Source organism: Phoca vitulina, unplaced genomic scaffold, assembly GCF_004348235.1.
Source record: "Phoca vitulina isolate PV1807 unplaced genomic scaffold, GSC_HSeal_1.0 scaffold4, whole genome shotgun sequence".
NCBI lineage: Eukaryota > Metazoa > Chordata > Mammalia > Carnivora > Phocidae > Phoca > Phoca vitulina.
Window position 1 is genome coordinate 7,825,852 of NW_022589707.1, and position 20,288 is coordinate 7,846,139.

The 20,288-nt window shown below is 50.0% G+C and overlaps 1 protein-coding gene across 5 annotated transcripts in view; it reads left to right on the forward strand.

The window, feature by feature from the left end:
* Positions 1-20,288, forward strand: part of HIPK2 (homeodomain interacting protein kinase 2) — a 183,539-nt gene that overhangs the window by 146,508 nt on the left and 16,743 nt on the right. For all 5 annotated transcript variants that reach the window (XR_004298993.1, XM_032401465.1, XM_032401467.1 and 2 more), the window contains exons 11-14: positions 37-216; positions 2,915-3,196; positions 13,299-13,543; positions 19,371-19,525. Coding sequence is in view for 4 of the 5 variants with exons in the window: in XM_032401465.1 (XP_032257356.1) it covers positions 37-216; positions 2,915-3,196; positions 13,299-13,543; positions 19,371-19,525 (862 nt within the window). In the remaining variant the exon portion in view is untranslated. The remainder of the gene's footprint in view (positions 1-36; positions 217-2,914; positions 3,197-13,298; positions 13,544-19,370; positions 19,526-20,288) is intronic.

The following is a 20,288-nucleotide window of genomic DNA, read 5'->3' on the forward strand; positions in this document are numbered from 1 at the left end:
CCAACAAAGAGCCTTGTTTTCCCATCTCCCATTCAGGAACACCCACGCTCACGGCAGCCATTACAATCCCATCATGCAGCAGCCTGCGCTATTGACTGGTCATGTGACCCTTCCAGCAGCCCAGCCCTTAAATGTGGGCGTGGCCCACGTGATGCGGCAGCAGCCAACCAGCACCACTTCCTCCCGGAAGAGTAAGCAGCACCAGTCCTCTGCGAGGTAGGTGGTGAGAGTCGCCCTTGTGGAGAGAAACCTCGGAAGACTGGAAGTTAGAGAAACCCCTTAGCATTAAGGAGTGTCAGCATGTGCTCTGAGTTCCGGGCATGGAACAGGGAGTGGCCAGCAGAATGTTTGCTGAATGTGTCGTACCACTGCCTAGTGCTAGGGTTTGAAGGATGCACTCACTCTCACTTCTCTTCCCCGCCGCTTGTCTTTCCGTCCTCCCTGCCCTGCCCGCACCCCACCGGGAAGGGCCTGGAATTCCAGTGTCTAATGCCTGGGTCTGAAGCCATTCGTGCCCTTTCACTTCTGTATAAAACACTCAGACTCGCCTCTGAAGTTGCACTTTGGAAATCATAATAATGTTTTTTTAAAAATGGTAGAGAAATGTGCTTTCTTTGAAATCTAAGGTCAGAAATCTAACTCACTTCCGTGAACTCTTAAAAACAAGACAGAAAAGGCCACATACTGCATGATCCCATTTAGATGGCATTTTGGAAAAGGCAAAACTAGATCAGGAGTTGCCAGGGACTACTGGGTGGGAGAGGAGGGGATTGACAGGTAAGGAGCATGAGGGAACTTTCCAGGGTGATGAAAAAGTTCTCTGGATTGCCAGGGGCTACGTGTACAACTCTCAAAACTCATCAGTACTTCCAAAGGGTGACTTTTACTGTATGTAAATTATACTTCAATAAACTTGTGTTTTAAAAAGATAAGAGATCTCCAAATTAAAAAAAAAAAAAAAAATTGAGATCAAGATCCTGTGGCTGCAGAATTGCTCCTACATTTTTCTCCAGAGTCCCTGACTTGGAGGCACTTAATTGCTTATTGGAATAGGTTAATCAAGAGAAAAAATCCAGTACGTAAAATGTCTAGTGACTTTTGGTTTCCTACTTCCTCATTTAACCAGGTGCCAAAAATTAGGCCTGCCTTTTTTTCATTCTCCTTTGAAGATTAACCCAGGAGCTGACTTCCTTCGAGTTGTCGTTCTTCTTCAAGATTCCTTATTTGGGTGTTTCTGACAACTCTGGGACATTCATCTCAGATGTGTGGCAGCCCTGTGACAACACAGCCTTGTCATTATTAGATTGGCTGGCAACAGAGGCCACCATCTCAACCCTTTGCTCTATCATGCCCAGCCGTGTGGGTGGTCACACAGAACACCAGTCTGACCCTGGGCTGAGCTTAGCATCCTCATGGCTCACCTTGTCAAGTAGGGACAGTAAGAACTCTTAGCCTCCCAACCTGTCGACAGGTCCCTCCCTGTTGCTCACTCACCACCCAGCTGGCTTTATGAAGGCTCATTGCCAGCACACTTCAAGATCGATATAATTATACTGAAAGTTTTGTATTTGCCTATTTTTAAGACCAGTGCCTTAAGCAAAACAGAAGGCTCTCCCTTGTTGGGTGGTGCAGCCAGGCACCCTTTTCTTTTAACAATGCCAAGTGGAGATAATTTAACTGCTGAAGTAGTGAAAACATAATCTCAAAATTACAACATAGTAACAATAACAAATGTATGGGTTTATGCTAAGTGCAAACAGTGGAACAATCTTATCAGTAAAACTTATTGCCAGCCCCCAGAAAGGAACAAGCAACACATCTGACACCAGCTATATAGAAAATTAAATAAATCTACAAAATTATTTTCATCTTCCTGCCTTCCTTTTAGCTAGGAAGTACTAGAATCTCCAAGGACATATAAGATTCTTAGAAATTTCATTGGGCTCTCGCTGTATGGATACAACCAAGGTCAGCAAAGGTGGGGAGAGGGATGGGAAAACGTAAGGTATGTATTTCCCGTAAGTTAGCAGAAACTACGTTTGCTAATTTTTTTTTTTAAGATTTTATTTATTTGACAGGGAGAGAGAGAGGACAAGCAAGGGGAGCAGCAGGCAGAGGGAGGAGGAGGAGCAGGCTCCCTGCTGAGCAGAATGCCTGATGCAGGGCTCGATCCCAGGACTCTGGGATCATGACCTGAGCCGAAGGCAGACACTTAACCGACTGAGCCACCCAGGCCCCTCATACATTTGCTAATTTGATAAGGAATTTTGAGTCGATCAAAATCAAGATTAAAAGGTCCCTATTTAAGTACACCTTTTCCTCTTGCGTTTTGCCCACGTTTTCTCATTACAGTTCAAACAGACTGGTAAACTTCCTCTGAGGCTCAGGTATCAAAGACATGAGTGTTTTAGTTTCATAAGTTGCAAAACAGCCATTAGCAAGGAAACCAAAGCTTTATGTGGCAAATAACATTTCTTTCAACTCCCTTGAAGACAAGACCCATGTACATTTGGAGAATGACAGGACAGAGCTTAGGAAGTCAGACCTTGACCCTGAAGACAGTGGGGGGCTGCTGCAGTGGGGCAGACAACCTTGAGATCCTGGGCACTGCATCTGCCCCCACAGACCAGCCCAGTCCTTGAGCACAAGCCCTCTCCCTCTCCTCAAACCCCTTTCTCCTGCTGGGAACAGGCACATGGCCCCAGACCAGAGCCCAGAGAAGGTCAGGTCCATGCCGCCACATGTGTAGCAAGTCACTGAAAGAATGAGCTCAAGAGGCAGCCACTTTTGCCGTTACAGAAAACATCTGAGTGCCCTGAACTTCTAACTTGGCAAAGCTGGTGTCCCTGGATAGTTGCGCTCCTTGGCAGGAGCTGCGGGGCCTCCCTGAGCGTGTGTGGCTTTGTCGTTGCAGAAACATCTCCACCTGTGAGGTGTCCTCCTCCCAGGCCATCAGCTCCCCTCAGCGGTCCAAGCGCGTCAAGGAGAACACGCCTCCCCGCTGCGCCCTGGTGCACAACAGCCCGGCCTGCAGCTCCTCCGTCACGTGTGGGTGGGGCGACGGGGCCTCCAGCACCACCAGGGAGCGGCAGCGGCAGACGATCGTCATTCCCGACACCCCCAGCCCCACGGTCAGCGTCATCACCATCAGCAGCGACACGGACGAGGAGGAGGAACAGAAGCATGCCCCCACCAGGTGAGGCCGGGCCACCTGGAGACTTCCAGGCAGGAGCAGGACTGGGGTGCGCTGTCTGCTCACACAGACAGTGCTCCGTGGATCTGGGCCCCTTTCCATCATCGGACGTGATGACCTCTGTCGCCTGGCCCCTCCATTTGTGTTTCGCCGTGGCCTAGAGTCCTAAAGTGATTTCAAGGGAATGTCCAACAGATTTTCCATATTTGTTCAATGCCAAAAGAATTGTGAATCACTTTGGTAGTGAAAAATAGTTATAGGCCCTCTACATTCGGGGGACTTGAGAGCGATTGTACACAGTGCCAGTGTATTTCAACTCCTGTAAGCTTAAAAATCTCTGCCTGGGGCGGTTGAATTTATTCCCAGTTGGTCAGGATATTTTTCTAGCATCGCCTTGGCTCTCTCAGAATTCAAAATAATTGTCCAATTAATCAGAAATTTCTGTGTCTGATTAACCCAATCTTTCAAACTGCCAGTTGGCTCTTCACCCAGAGAGCATTACTGTTTATTCCAAAGTAGTAAGAACTCATTTTACTCTGTGTGTGCTTCCTGGGAAGGGGAAAGGAATATTTATTACATTTGCAAGACTATTAACCCTGGCGCCAAAGCCTCTTTTCCTACATTTTCCAGCCAGACTTCAACGGAGTGCGGTTTGTACTTGGGCTACCTGCTGAGCCCCTGGACCAGGCCCCTCTGGAACAGTCAGTCCCCTGGCCTTTTGCAGCCCCAGGGGCCCCGGGGCCTTGTAGATCCCAAAGCCTCACAACCCCAGCTGCCATTGGGACCAAGAGTCAGGGAAGGGGGCGGCCGGCCACTGCTGAGCCCATCTCTGGCAGCCAGCACGTGTACCGGGACCTGAGGCGAAGCTTAACGTTCACAGGCCCCAATTATTAATTCCTGATTGGATACAATGTCACTAATTAGTAATCACAAATTTTCTTGATGAAATAATAAATTCTCACACCTGAAATCATTAGCAAATGTACAGATAGGCTAATTAAAACACTCTCGCGATAGCTATCCCCGCAGGCTGTCCCCTTCCCATCTTTAGAATGAACTCAGTATTTTGCTTTGTTTTTCATGAGAGAGCTAGTATATGTCTCATTCCAGTGTCCTCTTTCCCTGTTTAGTGTCTCAGCCTGGTCTTCACTGTGTCTCAGAAAAGAATGTAGTAGAGCCCTTCTGAGACTGGTGTCAGTCCCTTTTTTGGTAACAACCCCATGTTGAGTTAATACTCCGTCCTCCCCAGCATCTCATGCCCCCCAGCCCGGGAATATCATGGGCTCAGGTGGTCCCATCACAAAGAGAAAGGCTTCTCCCAGCCCAGGGCAGCCTGTCCCCATGTTTGTAGCATGGGCCATAAAACGGGCTGAGCAGCCCCACACAGCCCTTTGCTACAACTGGGAAAAAGAAAAAGCAATTTAAAAATCTGACAATCAAGTAGATTGGATTATCGTTTTTGAAGTACGAGGTTTGAATTGACACAGAGCCTCAACGTATGTGCTCAGGAGAGAACTGAACAGCATGTCTGAGGAAAAGGGAGGATGAGAAAGCGATCTCTCCACCAATCAGACGGCTGCCAGGGCCGAGCACTGCGCCAGGCCAGAGCGCAGACTGCTTCCCCAGTGGTCCCCAAAGCCCCGGAAAGACACCGAACTGAAATTCTTGGCAGCATGTAAGGACCTCATTGTAAATCAGCTGAGACGTAGGGGAGGGCAGGGAACGAGCCGATGGACAGGCACTCATGTGAGGGACAAGCACCAGTAAGTGACGGTGGGCTGCTGAGGACCGGAGCTTCATAAACTGGAAAATGCAGCGACCCGCCTGAGACATTACACCAAACGCAGGAAGCTGCAGATTGAGGCCAGAGAGTTATCGTGAAGGCTTCCAGCTGTCCGGTTGTGACAGGAAACTCACAGAAAGAGATAATCATGTTTTCTGGAGAGATCAAATGACTGTTGGCCTTAAAAAAATGTTTCAAGACCCAAGAAGATAGGAAAGCGTATTTGAGTCTGAGTAGGATCACACAGAAACCCGTAGCTGTTTTATTTATAAACCACTGTATAATGTATTCATGTTATTGTGACTACCTTTTGGAGTGAGAGAAGAACGGGGAGGAAATATGATTACTCGTTCTTAAAAATCAGAATTATCATAAAGTGTAACACAGTAAATATTTATTGGCCCCGCCAGCGTGAGATACCATGCTAGGCACTGCAGGTGTTACATAAATAAGGTAGACAGTCTCTGTCCTCAGGAGGTTTGCAGGGTAATAAGCGAGATGCGACATGTACAAATCATAACACAAAATGGAATACCAGCCCCATAAAAACCAGCAGAGTACTGTGGATGTTCAAAGGGAAAATAGCTTGAGGAAATAGAGGTCAGAGGTCCAAAGGGTGTAGATAAATGGGAGAGAGGGTGAAATTGCGAATTCCAGTGAGGTGGGTGGGAGAGCTGGAGCCTCAGAGGTAGGCTGGCAGGATCCAGAGCACAGAGGGGCAGCTGATTCAAGGGCAAGTGCGAGGCAAGGACCACAGGGATTTCAGAATGGAAGGGGGATTGGAGGGTCTCCCCTTCAGTGAGGGTGGTCCGCTTCAGGAGATACCTGACCCCCAATATTTGGCACTGTTCGTTGCCGGAGCAGAAGGATGGTCAGCAGCTCCTACTTTGTGAGGAGGACCCCAGAGCATGAGGGGGCAGGCTGGGGAGAGCAGATTAAAGGGGAGGGGAGTCCTGACGAACCTTCATTGAGTGTTCTCATTTGCACTGTCCTGTGCATCATTTGATGGGGGGTACAAGGCAAGTAGTTCTCCCATTTGATAGGTGAGGAAGCTAAGACCCAGGAAAGGTAGGTGACTCAGCCCCGATTGATGAAGATTCTAAGTAACAGAATCGGGAATCGGGTCCCCTGCCATTGAAAACACGGCAATCTTGATAATTAGCAAAAATAACTGATTTCTCTTCCGTCATGAATTTGACAAAGATAAACTCTGTCCTGCCCCCTCCTCCGGCCACCACCATGCTCTCACACGGTCACGTCCAGTCTGTTTACCGAGCCCCGACCTGGTGCCACGCATTAGTCAGCAAGAGGGTAGATAGAAGTCAGCTCTTCTCATTCTTCGAGAAGATGCTTTAAAGTGAGGAGGCCAACAAAACCCCGCCACCTGCTTTTCCTCAGTGAGTTGCTGTTGGAATAGGGGGCCCTGTGGGCATGGCTGGAGAATTGGTCTAAAGATAGAAAAACCAAACTGGTATTTTTCTGGGTCCCCCAGGATGAGGTCGTAGAACGAGTGCTATCTTAAATATTTATAAAATGATTTTGATTAGAGGAGCACCTGACTGTGCTGAATAAGCCATCTTCTCTCCCTTGAAATCTCCTCGGACCAAGTTTATTGGTCCATGTCTTATTATTCAGACCCTTTGCCAGCCTGGCCTTGCACTGAAACTGTCCTTCAGAGGCCATACCACACAACCTCTGGGCATGGGGGTAATTTTTAAAGTGCGTCACCAAAGCGGCTCTTGTCAACTGACCAGGTAGAAACCGTTTTGTCCAGTGTTCTTATTCACTCATTTATTCGTTCATTTAATTACCTGGATATTTCTGGAAGACGTGGGGCACAGCTACTTTTGGCCTCACTTGGCACGTGTGAGTAGCCGCTCCTGAGTACCGCCGCCAGGGTTGCCAGAATGTAAACTTGAAGAAAGTTGATTCATTCATATCACTCGGTATTTTTTTTTTTAAGATTTTATTTATTTATTTGACAGAGACACAACGAGAGCGGGAACACAAGCAGGGGGAGTGGGAGAGGGAGAAGCAGGCTTCCTGCTGAGCAGGGAGCCCGATGCAGGGCTCGATCCCAGGACCCTGAGATCATGACCTGAGCTGAAGGCAGACGCTTAACGACTGAGCCATCCAGGTGCCCCATCACTCGGTATTTTAAACAGGGATCACTCTTAAAATGGTTTTGTAAAAAATATCTGACCCTTAATGTTCTTCTTTATACTACATTGAAAATCTCGAGCAATTACTCTCTTTAAAAGGCATAGTCAGGACACTGATAAACTGCTGCTCAAAAGACTTGGGCCTGGAATAGTGGACATCTGCTTCCCAGAGGGCAACACACTCCTCTAGGATTACACAGGCAAAGTCGACTCCAGGCGGACCCCGTGTCCATGGCCGGCCACCTGCAACCCTGTCACTCCTTCCCTCCGCTCCTGGTTTGTAAGCCTGAGTGAAGAAGCGGGAGCCCGGCACACGGTGTCATCTAAAGGGGCTTCGTTGTTCTGCGGTGTTAAGTTGCAGGATACCCCAGGGCTGAAGGAGAGTTCAAGCACCTGACTCCTCTCGGGAGACGGAAGGATGGTTGGTCAAGCTGACTTCACCGCATCCTCTTCACATCCTCCTTTGTTCCTTCAGAACACGCCTGCGGGTTGAGTAGTGTGGTGAAGGGGCTGTGTTTTGAAGAAGAGACACTGCAGCCGCCTATGCCCAGCAGCCTGTCCTGGCACTGCAGCACATTCCAGAGCCCTCGCTGACACAGCGCAGCTCCGCGGGGCAGAGGGAGGAGGGGGCGGGAAAGGGCCCGGTACCACAGGGCAGAGCGTGCTCAGCCGCTGGATTGCGGACGGAGCTGGAAGAAGAAAGATCACGCGCTTCTGCGGCGGGGCGGGGGGGTGGGCTCCTTCCATGCCTTGCTTTGGATTTCTCTGGAAGATCGTCACGTACGACAGTCCTCCTGGCGATATGTACATGAGTGAGAGAGAGAGACATACAGGCAGATACCACACTGGGTGGATAATAGAACTTAAATAGAATGTATGCACCAAATTTAAAATGTAGATTTTTTTTTCTCACTCATGACTTTAAATTGAGAGCTGTATACCACATCGGAAGGGGCACATTGGCCTGGAGGCATCGGCTTCTGGCCCCTCTCCTCACAAGGTTCAGGGCACTCAGCCGCGTATTTCTAATTGGGTGGAGGGGGATGGGAGCAGGACGGCGAGCCATATGCATCCCCCGTGAAGGTTGGGGGGGACAGCAGATGTCACGTCCATCAGCTGAGACAGCCGTCCCTGTGCACAGCCCCGTGCCCCGTTCTTAGAGAAGACCCCTGGCACCGGAACCAGAAGGAGGAGTTACAGTTAGTTAACGTTTTCACTGCTTGTGGGTAGGAAGGGGGAGGTTAACGGAAACGATACGGCACAGTGATTCAGTGAGTGCAAGCTCAGGATAACTCAACAGCAAAGAAACATAACCTGACTACAAAGCAGGCGAAGGATTGAATAGCTATTTCTTAACAGAAGATTCATAAGTGGCCAACAGCTATATGAAAAAATCCTCAGCATCACTCATGATCAGGGAAACACAAATCAAAACCACAGTGTCACCTTATACCTGTCAGCACAGCTGTTATCAAAAGAACAAAAGATAAGGTGTGGACGAGAATATGGGGAGATTAGAGCCCTTGCGCACCGTTGGCGGGAATGGAATGCAAACTGGTGCAGCTACTATGAGAAACAGTATGGAGGTTCCTCAGAAAAATTAAAAATAGAGCTACCATTGATCCAGCAGTCTCACTTCTAAGTATTTATCCAAACGAGTGAAACCAGGACCGAAGAGATAACTGCACTCCCGTGTTCATCGCGGCATTATTCGCAACAGCCAAGATGTGTCCATCAGATGAGTGGACAGACGAGTGAGTAAAGAAAGCGTAGCACACAGTAGAGTTCCACACACAGTGGAATGCTAGTCAGCCTTAAAAAGAGGGAAATTCTGCAATATGCAAAAAACCTCTCAACACGAGATTTCTAAAATAGTCGAGTTCGTAGAATCAAGCAGTGGGATTTCCCTCACCAGCGGTTTGAGTTAAGCAACACCTACACCTGTAGTCAGCAACACTGTACCGTATACTTACTTTTGTTAGGAGGGTGGTGGATCTCCTGTTAAATGTCCTTACTGTCAGTAGTGTAATATTCTTTACTGCCCAGTCTTGCAGTGAGGATCAGGGGGACCGTGTCTGCGAAACACTTTGACCAATAGTTGTGCATCCAGTAAATGTTGCCTATGGTTATTAATCAATGTTGTAGTAAGAAAAGAATGGTGTTTCTCACATACAGCATTGGCTATGGAATCAGAGCAGTGAAGGAGGTCACATACAAAGTTGATTGGTGGAGATGAGTTTTGACCCTGGTCTTGAAGGATGGGGTTGACTGAGATTGGCAAATAGAAATCAGAAACACATTCCAGGTAGGGCCCTATGGGGCAGGAGTCACAGGCTCGTGTCCACTCCTCCAGCAGGGTTTCCTCCATCGGGGCTGATTTCTGTACTTCCAAGCTCTTTATTTCTTTCCATCGTTTTAAAATGATGAAAATCAGCCATCGCCATGACAACACAAAGCAATTTGTGAACTCTGGAAGCTTTGTTCTTTACTCAGAAGCGGTGTTCTGCCGAGGACACTTAAGGAAATATTTCTCGTTCTACTCCTCTCTCTCTCAGTTCCATTACCCAATTCATAATGAGATTGATAAACTATCAATAATAATTAGACACTGTAGTGGAATGAATCCCAGTAGAGTCAATACATATGAGCCAGAGGAATCTGTAGCAATAATGTCAAATGTGTGCTCATTTTAAAGTGACTCATTTAACAGCTTCCCATTTGTTCTTGAATCTGCATAGTGTATTCGGGCAGAGCACAGAGATTTTTAACAGTAGAAGAGATTAAAAACAGAGCTATCAAATTAATTCGCCTCTTCCACCTGTCATAGGCAAATCCAAAAAGATAGGTAAATTAGCCCTGGACTGTGTTGTTACCTCTTTGCTCATTAGGCATGATAAGCTCTGAAAACAAAGGATGGGACCCATGAACTGTTCATAGAGGTTTTATCCTACACTCCTTGATAGATACCAAGACACTGACATGCAGGATCCTGAGCCTCTGGAGGAAAGGCTCACTGCCTGTTGGGTTTTCATCAGGAGATAGCCCTAACTTCTCACAGGTCATCCAAACTAAGCTGTCAACTGTTGCAAGACTCTTACTAGCAAGCCGTCCTTTGGTGACCAGAAGCTCACTTATTCACAAAGTGGCCCATTGTATGTTTAGATTCTTATTCATACTGAGCTGAAGCTTCTCCACAATTTCCAAATTTGAATTTTATTACAGCTGGGCTGTGTGTATGTATGTGTTTAATTTGCTCATTTCCTAAACAACCCAGAACCTGAGGAAGATGTGGTCGGCAGGAATTGGCCAGGTCTGGGTCTACATGAAAGGTACACTTACTGTAGACATTTATTTCCTCTCTAAATTAGGAGTAAACCAAATCCTATTTTGAGTGTCTTTAATAATAAATCTTTATGGGACCCTCCCAGTAGGATCCTTTCATGCCACTTTCCCTAATAGATTTCAAAGCAGGCTGGAAGTGGAGGGACGTCCAGGGTCACACTAATATCCAGGCCACTGTCCAGGGTCACACCAGTGAATGGACAGTGGAGCCGGGACTAGAACACCTAGACACATTTGGAAGCCAACCTCTGTTCTTCATGTGGGGTCAACCACCCGCAGACTGCGCCGCTGTGTATGTGGGTTAGTTACACAGACCTGGCTGTGGCAGAAGCTGAGAGTGAAGGACAGGGCAGCGCATTTCCCCGCAACCCCTCCGGAACTGGGCGCTGTACGGAGTCACAGCCTCGGGGGCCTCTTCCCCTGGTCCTGGGGACCATTTTGTGATGGTGTATGCATGGGGGGAGAGGGGAGCCCTAGGTTAAGTCCACCTTTGGGCTCTTGTGCATAATGCTGCTGTGAACACTGGCGTACGAGTATCTGAGTCCCCACTCCATTCCTTTGCACGAGTACCTAGGAGGGGCATTGCTGGGTCCTAGGGTAATTCTATGTGTAGCTTTTTGAGGAAAAAGCATATGGGTTTTTTGTATTTCAACTGTTATAAGTGGGAAGCATAGGTCTTTATTAATTAAAAGATATCTATTTTATCAAAGTGAATGTGAAGAGCTGTAAATATATGCAGTCAATCCATTCCTCACCTTCCTTTGAGTCCCTAACAATTGTCATCGGTACAACTTATTTGACAGTTCATCATAGAAGGCTTTGTGACATCCATTATTCTCTTTAACCGATTATTTTAAAGCTTTTACTGTTTAACTTGTCATGTTTTTATACAGTCCCCCACTGAAATTTTAATCACCTCAAGGGCAGAGGCATGTATTATATCTCTTTGAACAGGAATTCCCCGTAGCACCTACCACAGATCTCCGAGATATTTAATGAGTTTTCATTTCTTTCATATCAATCTTCTGGTTTATTCATAGACTAGAAACTTCTCCATCAAATCCGTACCTTGATAGAATCCACTTTGCCTGGATCTATTTTGGCAAACCTGTTTTCACATGTTAAAGGAGGTAACACAACCAGTAACGGTGATAATAGCAGCTAACTTTTATACGCTCACTACACGTCGTACACTATTCAAAGCACTTCCGTGTGTGTTCTCGCTTCTCAAAGTCAGCCTATGTATGGAGGTACCGTCGTTATCCACGTTTGACCGATAAGGAGACAGTCACTCAGAGGTTGAGTATCTAGTTGCCCAAGGCCACACAACCAGCAGGTGCTGAAGGTGGGCCTCTAGCCACAGGGCCCATATTCTGAGCCACAGACACGGTTAGGGAGGGACCCTTCTACCCTACAGCAAGAAGGACAAAACGTGCAGCCGCTGGAAGAATTATTCAGCCCAGATGTCAGTAGTGCCAGGCTTTGGGGAGCAGGGGGGTTCAGACCTTCTGCGGGCTCGCCTCCCAGCCCCTCCAGCCTTTTGTAGGTCTTTCCACTTAACCGGCTTTCCAGGGCTCTCGAGCTTGCCCACTTCTCTGCTGCCCTTAGGGTGGCAGAGATCTATCTTGGAAAGAGTCTGGCCTGTGACTGGCCGCGTGACCTTCAGCGAGACACCTGGGGGAGGGGGGTTGGGGTTCCATTAGGCGCTCCATAAATAGCAGCTGCTTCTTTTAGCAAATTAGTTGGAAACTGACCATCTTACGTAGGCAGTCGATATTTCTTAAAAATAGATGATCAATATACAAAAATAGATGCAAATCCATTTTTAAAACCTTCACAATAAGCAACAAATTCCATATCCATCATCCCACCAGCCTGTCCTGGAGGCAGACAGAATTGGTTCCCAGAGGAGCCGCACCAACATAAATATCTCAGGAAAGAAAATGCGCTGGCCACAAGCCATCCAGAGCTGGTTCCTCCCAATGAGCGTAGAACGAAGTCTCAGATACAGGAGGAAAACAGATTCTGAGCAACTCTCTTGTAGGCATCATCCCCATGGGGGCCCTTCTGACCTCCCCTAGACACAATGCCGTCCCCTCCCTGGTCCTTGGCCCTGGCTGGGGGGAAGCTGCAGGGGGGCCAGGGCTCCCCATGCGAAGGGGACTCTCAGATGTCTGGGTGGCCTGCGCCGTCATCACACATAATACCCCACAGCACAGACGTGGCTGAGGGTGTCCCGTCCAGCTCCCGACCTCTCTCTCCCAGCGTGTCTGAACCGTGTTGTGTGTGGTCAGCCTCTCAGGCCCTCGCTCTTCATCCACCCCTCTCTCTGCATCGTGCTTCCTCTTGGATGTTTCGCTCCCTCCTGCTTGAGTTCGCCGATCTCCCAGGCCCTGAGCCTAAGCTGATGGTGCGCCCCTCCCAGACCAGGGCCTCAGGCTGCGGGGTCTAGCTGGGCTTTCTCTGCTTACTGAGATGTCCCCTCCTGGTGACTCAAAGGGTACTGCCACACAGCTGTGGGCTACAGGTGCTTCCCCTGCAGGTATGCTGAGCTCTGCTGCAGGGGGAGAGCCCAGGGCCACCTGGAAGCTTCTCCCCTGGTTCCAGAGGCACCTGTGGGCCCAGCTCCAGCCCCTTTCTCCTGTCTTCACATGTCCCCCCGCTGCTGGTTGGACGGGTGATGCTTGTGTGCCTAGTCTCCCCTCCCCTGTCTCAGAGCGCCGAGAGGGGGCTTCTCACACAGCCAGTTCTGGAATGCTGCTTGCTGTCTCACTTCACAGCCGCCTCACGATTCTGATTTCTCCCTTTCCGTTTTCAGCACTGTCTCCAAGCAGAGAAAAAACGTCATCAGCTGTGTCACGGTCCACGACTCTCCCTACTCCGACTCGTCCAGCAACACCAGCCCCTACTCTGTGCAGCACCGTGCTGGGCACCACACCAACACCTTTGACACTAAGGGGAGCCTGGAGAACCACTGCACTGGGAACCCCCGAACGATCATCGTGCCACCCCTGAAAACCCAGGCCAGCGAAGTGTTGGTGGAATGTGATAGTCTGGTGCCAGGTAATTGGGGGCCGGGGCAGGCCAGGAACACCCATCTGCCTCTCTGCATGCTGGTTTTCTTGTTGTGTTGTCTGAGAGCTAATGAGCCCCGGGTTATTGTAGCTCCTTACCCAAGGATTTCGCTCAAGTAGCCAGGGTAGGATTCCGCTTAACATCACGTTGTATAAGCAGTGTTTTAACTTTTTTATTTCTGTAATGAATACCTCGCTGACTGGACAGCGGCTCTCCCACTGACGAGGTTGATAAAAATAGGAAATAAAAGCCACCCAGCTCCCTATTTGCTGGTCTGGGATGACACCTGGCTTAGGGAGATCCTGACCGAGTAGAACAGCTTCCTGTGTGGAAAGAACCTTCTCCGAGTCTTGGCAGGTGAGGGTGATGTAGGCTTACCTCGGCGTCCCCTCAGAGCTCGCTGTTGGGAGGAGAGGTCATAGCGAGTGTGCTTGTCTCCTCACACGCTGCTAGAGTAAAAGGAGTCCTTCCATCCTGTGAAGGCCTGAAAACTAGACTCTAGAATAAAGGCTGAGAGCGTAACCTTCCAAATACACTTAGTGGCTCCCCCCAGATTTGGTAGTACCTCTTCAGTGACTCCCTTGTTCATGCTCACCAGTGGAAGAATTTAGGGAGTAAACCAGAAGCCATCTGCTTTTCTGCCACAAACTGTCACCAGCCCATCCAAGGCAGACAGCACCTTCACGATAGCACTATTTAGGAGGAAAGACGTACAAACTGCCAAAGAAGAATTTTGTTTAGATTCAGGGAGCTATTCATCAGGAAGGACCCCCGTCTGTGTCATCTGCTGCAGGAGACCTTGGAACCTTCTTGGGGTGGTCACCCCATGTAAGACCCACTAGGCATGGGCCGTTCAGAGTGACCTGAGGGTGAAGAGCAGAATTCAGGATGGGGTCTTAGGGACTTTTCTAGCCCAGTGCCATAGGCGAGCCCACATAGTGTGGGACACAAGGACATCTCTTTCCAGAACCTTCTTTCTCTTACCAGGCAAGGGTTTCAGTAGAAACCTTGGCAGGAAGGGATACTCTCTAGAACCGGTAAGGCAAACAAAGCTGTTCACCCAGGAGACAGGACTCCTTAGAGCGGGGGCCCTCATACTTTTCTGCTCATATATCCCTTAAGTAATTGTTTAACACTATACCCATTGCACATTTTTAAGTTTAAATATTGGCAAAGGATACCATTTTTGTCATGTTATATGTCGTGTCGCTGTTGAAGTACTTTGAATATGTGTGTCAAAACCTCAGAGCTACAGAGTCAATGCATCCAATACGTGGGGACACTGCCTTGTCCCCTCATGAGCAGCCACTCCTTGTCATCAGCCAGGCAGCCAAGCTGATTCACGTCTGTCAGAACTGGCTTCCCTGTAACAGCCACCTCACCTCTGAATTTTGTTTCGTGAATGGACGGATAGAGTAGGGACTTTCCAAAGTACCTGTAGCCTGAATACGATAGGACTGGACAGCCTTGAGTTGTTCTTACCCAAGATGGCCTGGCTTTGCTAGCAAGGGACTGGGGACTGTCCGTCCCTCGGGAGCTGGTCATCTTTTTCACACCTTGAGGCGGTGCACCATGTTAACTTCCCAGAGAGTGAGAAGCAATGGGAGACACGTGGATGTGAGAGAGAAGGTGGGAAAGGAAAACCAATAGATGCTAGTGCTGGTGAATCCATTCAGGAAGAGATAACATTTGCAAAATCAGGATCTGGAAATTCACCCTTTAAATCTTTATTGCCACGTACCCTCAAGTCTTCAGGAAGCCCTCCACACGCTGGCTTAAATTGCAGCTGGCTCAGTCAGAAAAGTGTGCAACTCTTGATCTCGGGGTTGTGAGTTCGAGCCCCATGTTGGGCGTAGAGATGACTTAAAAAAATAAAATCTTAAAAAAAAAGATTGCAGCCTGCGATGCACAGGGCTTGGTGTGAAGGGCTCTCCTGCTTAATTAACAGTAAAGTTCTCAAGACTATGTTGTCGAAACCCTTAAGGAAGCCCGGCCCTTTTATTGAGCAGGAAGAGGAGATAGTCCTTCCTCATCTGCAGTCTTAAAAACTCCAAAAACCGGGGCACCTGGGTGGTTCAGTCGGCTAAGCATCTGCCTTGGGCTCAGGTCATGATCCTGTGGGGCTCCCAGCTCAGCGGGGAGTCTGCTTCTCCCTCTGCCCCTCCCCCTACTTGCTGGTGCGCATGTGTGCGCTCTCTCAAATAATTTTTTTTTAAGTTTAAAAAAAAAACCTCCGAAATCAAATTTTAAGTTTACAGCAAACTCGGTGGTGGTAGTGAAGCCTGACCTGAATTAGCAAGGGGCTGTTCACAGTCTCTTTATCATAGTCATTTGTGCCGCTTAGTAAAATATCCTTGGGTTTTGGAGCAGAAACCTTCCTGGCTTTGATTACAAGGTGGTGCTCAAGGTTCTGCTGGGTGTAACCTAATATATTGAACCTTTCTAAAACCTGAAATTCTGAATTTCAAAAATGTGTGCCTCCAAGGATTTTTAGATCAGGGCTTGAGACCTACGGCACAAGACCATGAGTTTTGTTACATCAGGAACACCCCTGTTCCGAGACACCTCGGGGGAACTCTGTAACAGTAATGATCCCTTTAAAATATGGATAATGGTTTATAAGAATTGGCTCAAGCTAGATCTTCTTGAGGTCATCTAGGAATTAACTTTTTTAAGGGTGGCTGGTGCTAAATTTTTCTTGGCCGTTTAAATCAGCGTGAGAGAGTGGCCAGATTTCCGCAGGTTAGAAATCTTCCCGCTTGGAGTTCTGTCGGGCTCTGTTGCTGGTGCCATTCCATGGAAGGCAACACAGTTGTGTGGACAGTTACTGAAACTTCAAGACCACCTGGTCCGGCCCCTAGGGAAGGCAGGCAAAGAGACTGAGGGCCGGCTTTGTCAGCCTAACAGCAGTGTTGTGTCTGGAAACCACAAAGGCAAGAGAGGACAGCTTTGTGAAGCCCGCATTTCCCGCCCTTCGGGTCACATGAACCACCTCCACCGTCGGCCCATTGCGCGTGGGCAGGGGGCCGTTCTGAGCGCTTACCCCACGGCCTTTCCGCAAGAACTGCGTGATATCTGAACGCTGAGAGTCTCTGAGGGACATTTCTGACCGAAAAGGAAAAAGGGGGGGAAAGTCATTCCCTGCGGTACGGCTGCTGGTTCTAAAGCAGCCAAGTGCTGCTGTCTCTGGGGGAACCCCGTGGTATAATTTTCCGCCGTGAAGAGAGCTGTATTTTCCCCTGTGAGGACGTGCTGCACAGTCTTTCTGGTGACACGTAAGAGGCGGGAAGGAACTTCATTCTGGTGCCTGCGCGTCCCCAGCCTGTGGTGTTCGTCAACACCAATATATACCATTCGCTACAAAATCATCCTAGGCTCAGAAACATCAGGAAAGCAGCCTTCCTCAGCGTCCCGGTGCGCACTTGGCCCAGAGAGGCCAGGGTGTGACCGGGTTGCAGCGCCAGCGCCACCCCCACCCCCACCCCCACCCCAGCTGGAGCTCCCAGGTGTCCCCTGGGCTCAAGTCAGGGTGAATGCTGAGCAGGCCACAGTCCGTTTTCTCGCAGAATTCACCCCTCCTGTGGTTCTCAGCTCGGGAAGGAGCTTTGGGGATTTCTCACGTCACCTTCTCAGGTCTCCTGGGTTAGTTGAGGTTCTTTTGGAAGGCAACAGAAAGAACTCTATACTGCCTTAAGACACATAATTTATTGGAAGGAATTAAGAAGGCTGAGGGAAAAGTTCAACAACCATGTCCTAGGCTGGGCAGGAGCCAGAATTCCCAGGACCTGGGCCACTGGTGGCCCGATGCCTGCTTCCTGGAGCACTGCTTCACCCTGACCCAGCGACTCCCAGGAGCCCAGTTTCCCATTTCCATGAGACAGGACTTGGTTGTCCCAGCTTGGAGTGGACACCTGTTCCTTGAGCATCAGCTTTAGCCAGGGGACAGGGCTCAATAACCAAGACATTACCAATAGCTAACACAGCTGATGCTTTTAAGAGCATAACACGTGACGGATACTGAGCGTTCCATATACGTTAACTCATATAAACCTCAGGACGACCCTCTATGTGGTTACCATTATTCTCCCAGTTTCCCAGATACGAAAGTGGAAGCACAGAGAGGTTAACTAACTCAACCGAGGCCATGAGGCTGGACCTCGCAGGAGTCTGGCTCCGCATCCCACCCATACTTTGGAGCACCCTCCCACTCACCTAGTGCAGACAGGACCACTGGGGGCTACCTTGGGAGCCAAGGGCTGTTCCCAGGGTGGCGGATCTTCGAGAGCAGCCGGGCAGGGCTTGACCAGAGAATGTCCCTCGTGGCTCCAAGCCACACGTCAGGAGCTTGACCTTCAGCACTTGCCTTCTGCCACCCTTGGCACTTTATTCATGTCAGCAGGAGGAAATGATTCTCTTCATCTCTTGGTCCCCTGCAGGACCCCCTCCCTTATTTGGGGGCCCCCTGCTCTGACCCAGTCCCCATTCCCTGTCCCCGCAGTGATGATAGCAAGCACATACTGGGCTCTGTCACACCACTTCATCTAGAACTCCTAACCTCTTGCAGACTCAGGCTGTGGATACCTTGAGCTCAAGCTTTCTTTCTCCCTTGAATATAATTACCACAGAACGCCCAGAGAATTGAAATAGCAGAGAGACAGTATCACCAGCTGGGGCCCAGACAGCAAGCACAGTTTGGGACCTGCTACAGAGCAGCAAGGACTCGGGCTCCATCCCAGTAACACTGTGGCCGAGTGAAGGGGAGACCCCAAAGCTCTGCCGATAGCCCACATTTGCACTTCTACCATCCCTTACCCGGCAGTGGGTCCCCCAAACCCCTCCACCCTCCTGGTTTCGGAGGGCCTCTGAGAGTCGGACTCGCTTTGGCTTTTGCACAGCTCCGTATGCCAGGGCCTGGCGGGCTCTCTCCTGGGGTGCTTGTTGCTAATACAGATTTCCAGGCACCCCCGCCATGGGGTTCTAATTTAGTGGGTGGGATGGGAGGACCCCCATGTGCCAATGCACGGTCAGATTGGGGGTCTCTGTGAGGACCCACTGGCTCCCTCCCCAGTGAGACCGCTCTCCCTTTCCTGGAGGGGGGCTGCTACCTGTAGGGCAGGGAGGCTCCCCGTGGACTTCAGTGTGCACCCCTAGTGTCCGGTTTCCCAGACCTTCACTCTTCGTGTTTCTCTCCCTCAGCAATTAATCAGTGTTCTCTCCTGCCGGCCCCAGCCGTCTCCTCTTTGACTTTGATTTCATCCCCTTGGGATTTGTAATAGACTTGATCCAACCCAGTTACGTCAAGGGCCTGCTCATTGTGATGTGTGCCTCGTTCATACTTAGCGTCCTCTACCCCAGCCTTGCCCATTTTATCCTAGCGACCATAGGTTGTTTTTTCCTCGGGACGTGTGTGGTCCTTTTCCTGAGGCTCTGTTATTTGTACCCTGCTCATCTGTCACTGCGTCTCTGGATCTCGGCAGACAGCCCTGGACGGGGCACGAAGAGTTACAGAGACCTCTCCTCCTTTCCTCTGTTACCTCCTTGTGCTTTTCAGTGTCCCCAGACAGAAATTCTAAAGTCCAGCGAGCTGGGACTTGCTCCCAACCGGTGGGACGGGCCAAAGCCCCAGGGAGCCAGTCCAGAGTCCGGGCAGACTCTCAGCTGGGTCTCGGGGAGATGAGGCTGATGTTGATGGGCTGGTCTCGGGAACATGCCCCTCCTTCCTGGAAGACCACCCTTGTTTTCCTAGAGGGGCAGGGTCTTCCGGGCAGTGGAGGGCCTGTGACCAGTCTATGACCCATGGCTCTTCCCCACACAGTCAACACCAGTCAGCACTCGTCCTACAAGTCCAAGTCCTCCAGCAACGTGACCTCCAGCAGCGGTCACTCTTCAGGGAGCTCCTCCGGAGCCAACGCGTACCGGCAGCAGCGGCCAGGACCGCATTTCCAGCAGCAGCCTCTCAATCTTAGCCAGGTGAGTGCCAGCCGACCCTGCCTCCCCGGCCTGCACATCACCCAGATCCCCGCAGTCCGCTGGGGGCCTCAGCTTCCGAGCAGGCGGCCGCGGCCGGCCCTCACCCCGCTCACAGGGCCGCAGCACCCTAGTGGCCGGACGGGTCTTCTCGCTGCCTTGGGTTACCCTGGGGGAAGTTGGTCTCACGGGGTCACAGAGAGCCAGCCGCAAGTAAGATAAGTTGTCTCGTGGCACAGGGCACTCGGTGGCACAGTGCCAAAGCTTAAAAATAGGGTGGCCCACATCTTGCTCTTTCAGCCTAGCAGAGGCTAAAACACTGTGTCCTGGCCCTGTCAGACCAGGGCGCCCGGGGAGGACCTGCAGGCTGTTGGGCTGACTGGTTCATTGCCATGTGGGAGGCCAGGCCACACACGGGGAGCCCCAAACCAAGGGCAAGAGAGGCCTTGGAGCAGCCGGGTGGTGTTGAGATGGGATTACACGTGAAGCAGAGTCTCCTTGGTACAGCGGCCTGTGTGTCCAGGGTCTATGTCAGGTCTGAATTGCAGAGCGGACGCGGGGGCCTGTTTCCTCAGAAGCCATGGAAGTGAAATAAATGGGGAGCTTGTGTTCCGAAACCCCTCGTCCGAAGCAGTGCGCTTGGTAAACTGAGGCCGCGTCTCTGTGTCGTCAGGACTCCGGTTCTCTGGAAGAGAGGGCTCTTTCATTTGTACCAATATAATTTCAAACAGCAAAGTTTCCAAGAGCCTAGGATTTCAGAGAACAA